General features: G+C 59.8%; 1 protein-coding gene across 1 annotated transcript in view; it reads left to right on the plus strand.

Moving 5' to 3' along the window:
• Nucleotides 1-5,417, plus strand: part of SLC17A7 (solute carrier family 17 (vesicular glutamate transporter), member 7) — a 12,312-nt gene that overhangs the window by 1,603 nt on the left and 5,292 nt on the right. The window contains exons 2-3 of the mRNA XM_015565451.1: nucleotides 3,373-3,586; nucleotides 5,151-5,269. Coding sequence (XP_015420937.1) covers nucleotides 3,373-3,586; nucleotides 5,151-5,269 — 333 coding nt within the window. The remainder of the gene's footprint in view (nucleotides 1-3,372; nucleotides 3,587-5,150; nucleotides 5,270-5,417) is intronic.

Raw genomic sequence — 5,417 nt, forward strand, 5'->3', positions numbered from 1 at the left:
GAGGGCCAGGGGCGCAGAGGACGCTCCTGCCCACCCGGGCTCAGACCCAGAGATGGACGGGCGATGCGCGGACGCGGGGGGAGAGGGTGTCCACCCATCTGTCCAGTTTCTCCCTCCGCCTCCGACGGCGCCGCTGTCCCTGGTTCTGTCTTCCTCATCACCTGGTTTATTCTTTTGCCCACCCCACTCCATTCTCGACCCTTTTCTCTGGGTCTGTATGTTCCCCTCTGTCTGGGTCTCTGAACCCCTGTCCCACGTCTGGGGCTCTGTCCACCCCTCTGCTCTCCGCGTCCCTTCCGTGGACCTCTGGGCCCCTCTTTCTGGGTCTCTAGTCCCCTTTATCTCCGAGTCTCTGTCCTCTCTCTGGCTCTCACTAGATCTCTATCAACTCCCCTCTTGGGGTCTCTGCCCCCCTCTTGGGGTCTCCATCTCTCTTCTTGGGGTCTCTGTCTTCTCCCTGGGTGTTCATCCCGCTATCCTGGGGCTCTCCATCTCTCTGTCCATCTCCGTCTCCTTCACTCAGAGCGTTTAATCTGAAGTTAAAGCGGATTGGGGCCCAGGGGTTCTCGTCCTTGGGGGCGAGTTAAGCTGGGAGGGAGAAGCCGGGGTGTCCGGGGCCTCTGGGGGGAAGGTAGCTGCAGGCCCCACATGAGACCTCCCCAAGGATGTAGGCTAGAGCTAAGGGGGACTCCTACCGGCCAGGGCGGTGACCCCAGTGACCTGGGTGTCCCCAGGGCAGGCCGAGCGCCTCCCTCCAGTCCTTCACCCCCAACCCCAGCCTTGGCTCCAAGTCAGAGAAATTACTCATCTGTGGTGAGACCTAAAAATACCCGGCCCGGGCGGGAGGAGCGAGCCCCAGCATCTCCGCTGCCCTTCCCTGGGGCCCGGCCGTGCCCACAGCCCTGACCCCGGGGTTAGTGGCCCTCCGTCCATCTCACTAGGCCGCGCAAGTCCTTCTCGAAGTCTAACGCTAGTCCGGCTTGCTGTAGATCACCTCTGGGCTCCAAGGCCCCTCACCCTCTAGTAACAGGGGAGATGGGAATGAGGCTGGACAGAAGGGAGGGGGCCGGAGGATGGCACGCGCGGCAGGGAGGCGGTGGGAAGCTGAGATAACCCCACCCCTGCGTCTCCCCATCTCCCAGCCCCTCCCCACCCTTTTTCTCGCCTCCTTTCACGAGTTTCTCAAAATACATCCGTGAGAAGTCAGGAGACAGAGGGAGAGACGTGCTGATGGAGGCTGGGCTGGGGGTGCTGCAGGGGAGAGGTGTGTCCCTCAGGCCCCCTCCCTCCCTCTCAGCCCCTCAGCCTCTCATCTGGGTCTGGCTTTCTCTGGCTTGGGCCCTGCCTTACTCTCACCCCCGCCCTGAGCTGCCTCCCAGGCCCGCCGGGCACCCCAAGCCCAGTGCTCACGCCAGCACAGTCACGGAGGAATCTTAGGGTTCACTGCGATGGTTGGAGACAAGGGTGATGCTCTGTGCTGGACACGACCCCCATTCGGTCCTCTAGACGAAGCTGGGGAAACTGAGGCTTAGCTGGAGGGGAGGGAGGCGTTGGGGCTGAGCCATCATCCAACCCAGGCCAGCCCCTCCCCACCTGCGCTGGGGCTGTGGTTTTCCTAGAGATGCATGAAGCTCCAACTCCAGTGGGTGGGGACGCTCCCCCAGACCAGGAAACAGACGTAAACTAGGCGACTAGGGACAAGAAGGGGGGGTGGGAGGGATGGAGGCGAGACCAGGAGCCACAGGGCCTTCTCTGTGTGCCGGGCCCTGGGCTGGTGATGCCGGGGGCCAGGACGCGAGCAGGCCCCATCGCTCTTCTCGCCGGTGACCTTGGACGTGCTGCTTTCACTCTCTGTGCCTCAGTTTCCTTAGTGGTACGTGGGGAGAGAGGAGAGAGAAGCTAAGGGACAAAGGGGACAGAGGTCTGGGCGAGAGGAGCAGACACAGGCCCCGAGGCGGGACCGCCTTGATGTTGGTTTTAGCTGCGGGGCCGCAATCACTTCTTGAGTTTCAGGGTCAAATAGCATCTGATACCCACCTGGTCAAAATCTAATCTCATTGGCTGACAGGTTCTGACGGGAGTGGGCAGCCCCTACCACCCTGTAGGAGCCATTCCGGGGGCTCCCTCCCTCCTCTCTCCAGCTCTCTCAGGGTCTCATTCCTCACCCCCTGGGGTTGGTCCACTCCCCCCCGCCCCCCATCCGTTTCTTACGGTTCCTCCTCCCTTCTCCTTAAGTTCTAGGATCGGGAGGGTGGCTGTGTTCTCGCATCTCTTCCACCGCCTCCCCCCTGGCCGTCTGGCTGTTCTCTCCTCCCCCGTCCCAGTCTCCCTCGCCTCCATCTGTTCTGGCCCCTTCCTGGGATCCAGCCGGATCCTCTGGCTGCTTCCCCGCCTCGGAGGGGAGCCGCACCTCACCAATCACAGCCCCAGCCCGTCTCCTCAGCAGCCTAGTCTCTCCATCGTTCAACGCTCGGTTTTCTGTATCTACGTCCTCTCCCCTGGGTTCCTGTCCCCTGCCTCTGGTCTCTGTCCCCTCCCTTCTGGGTCACTGTTCTGTTTCCCCTTCTCCTGGGGTGGGTCCCCCTATCTTATTCTCTCCTTGTCTCTCTGGGTCTCTGACCCCTTCTCTCTGGGTCTCTCGCTTCCTTCTGTATCTCTGACCTTCTTCCTTAGCCTCCGCCCTCTCCCAAGCCAGCCTCCCTGTGGGTCTGTCCGCACCTCTGGACACCTCTTTCCGCAGCCTCTCTGTGGCTTGGAGGTGGCTCTCCAACTATCCTACCCGTCTCCGTCATCACAGCCTCAATCCCTGATCCAGAACGGGCGGGGGCGACAGGCTCGCTGGGGACTGAGCCAAGTCCCCCACCAGGGCCATCTGTCCCTTGCCAGGACACCACCCACCACCCCCCTCCCCATCCCCTAGGCTGACGGCCTGAACTCAAGGCTCCCCAGGGATGCCCGGCTGCACTGCTGGAGTCCAGGGTCCCGGAAGTCTCCCCACCCCCGAGGCCCTAGGAATGGGCTGCTGGTGGCTGAACGGAGTCAGCTGGCTGTCAGCCCCACACCTGGGGCCTCGGGGCAGGAGGGCAGCCATGGAGGCAGGGGGAGGGGCGTCGGCATACAAGCAGACGTGGCTGAGAAGCATCTGTTCTGCTGACACCTTTGCTGAAGCATCTCCTTAGCGCCTTTTGCTTCCTCAAATAGACTCGTGTCTGGGGGAGGGGGCTAGAGAGAGCCTGGGCCTTGGGGTGGGGGGTGGGGCACAGGCTGTTGGACCGCAAAGGGTAGTGAGGGTGTAAAACTGCTGAGTTGAGAGATGGCAGGGCTGGGAGAGAAGGGACCTGAGGACTTGGACACCTGAGTCTGGGGGAGGAGGGGCTGGGGGCGTGGAATTCCGGTCACGACGCAGACGCGGGACCCGCCGGTGGTGGACTGCACCTGCTTCGGCCTCCCGCGCCGCTACATAATCGCCATCATGAGCGGCCTGGGCTTCTGCATCAGCTTCGGCATCCGCTGCAACCTGGGCGTGGCCATCGTCTCCATGGTCAACAACAGTACGACCCATCGCAACGGCCACCTGGTGGTGCAGGTAGCGCAGGGCGGGAGCCGCGGGGGCGCCTACGCCCTGATGACGTCATGTCCACCCGGCGCAGCCCAGGCCACGCCCCCTCCACGCCACAGCCCGAGTAGCCCCGCCCATCTGTGCTGCCCCCTCTCCTCTGACTCGTCTCCCGGGATCTTCTTTCCTAAGCCCCGCCCTGATCTACATGAAGCTCCGCCCCTATTGAGATCCGGTCCCTAAAACGAAAATGTGGACTCGGCCCCAGCTTTAGGTGCCCTATATATTGCCCTTTGTTCATTTTGGGCCTCCTAGCAACTTTTGCTCCACCCGCATCCCACACCTGTCCCAAGGTCACATCTTCATCCCAGTCCCATCACAAGCTCCCCACTGAATTTTAAAAAATATATTTTTATTGAGTTCAGAGAGGGAGGGAGATAGAAACATCAATGAGAGAGAATCATCAACCGGCTGCCTCCTGCACGCCCCCTACTGGGGATCGATTGCGGAACCCAGGCATGTGCTCTGAACTGGAATGAAACCGTGACCTCCTGGTTCATGGGTTAACGCTCAATCACTGAGCCATAGCAGTTGGGCATCCCCACCGAGTTTTTTTTTTTAAATATATTTTATTGATTTTTTTACAGAGAGGAAGGGAGAGGGATAGAGAGTTAGAAACATCGATGAGAGAGACATCGATCAGCCGCCTCCTGCACACCCCCCACTGGGGATGTGCTCGCAACCCAGGTACATGGCCTTGACCGGAATCGAACCTGGGACCCCCCAGTCCTCAGGCCGACGCTCTATCCACTGAGTCACACCGGTTTTGGCCCCACCGAGTTTTAATCCTGACTTTTCTGAAGGGCTACCCCTGCTAAATCCCGCTTCATCTGCTCTGGCTATTACCTAAATCCCGCCTCACATCAGACTTTTTCCCTATCTTTAAAAAAATATATATGTTTTTATTGATTTTTAGATAGAGAGGAAGGAAGAGGGAGAGATAGAAACATTGCAACCTGGGCATGTGTCCTGACTGGGAATCGAACCTGGGACCTCTTGGGTCCATGGGACAACGTTCAATCCACTGAGCCACACCCGCTGGGCTTTCTCCCTATTTTAATTTCCGGGTAGGCCATGCCTCTGTCTCAGAAAACAAAGTTCTGATTATGGCTGTGGTCTACTCCGCCTCTAGCTCCCTTCCAATCAGGCCGACCCCATTGGCTACTTCTTCTCCTTGACTAGAACTCGTCCAGGTTACTGGGCAAGCAGTTCCTAAGTTGGTCAGAAGTAGAGAAAGAATCGCCACCCCGGATATGGGTCCCTAGACATTCAGAGCCGGGACATTGAGGCAGGGCCAGAGGCAGACTGAGGGGTCTAGGCAGCTACAGGCCCCGTTGCTAAGGCAGCTCAGGCCCTAACAACGGGGAGAAGCCTAGTTCGGTCTGGACCGAGGGAAGACTTGAGCTCTGATGGGCGGGGCGCGAGAGGGATCCTTGTTGCGGATTGGCCAAGGGACTAAGTCTGTGGGTGCTGATTGGTGGAGGTCGGGGGTGCAAACTCCGGCGACTGGTTTGACGTGCTTTTCGGCCCACAGAAAGCTCAGTTCAACTGGGATCCAGAGACTGTCGGCCTCATACACGGCTCCTTTTTCTGGGGCTACATTGTCACCCAGATTCCCGGGGGATTTATCTGCCAAAAATTCGCAGCCAACAGGTACGGGGTCGGGGTGGGGTTTCTCAAGTTGGGCGGGAACTACAGTTGCGTGGGTGGAGTTAGAGAGTGTGACCTGGCATTGGGGGGCTGACTTTGGACAATGGGAGGGGCCTGGGGGCGGGGTCTTAGAGGAAGGCGGGGCTTGTGG

Source organism: Myotis davidii, unplaced genomic scaffold, assembly GCF_000327345.1.
Source record: "Myotis davidii unplaced genomic scaffold, ASM32734v1 scaffold2100, whole genome shotgun sequence".
NCBI lineage: Eukaryota > Metazoa > Chordata > Mammalia > Chiroptera > Vespertilionidae > Myotis > Myotis davidii.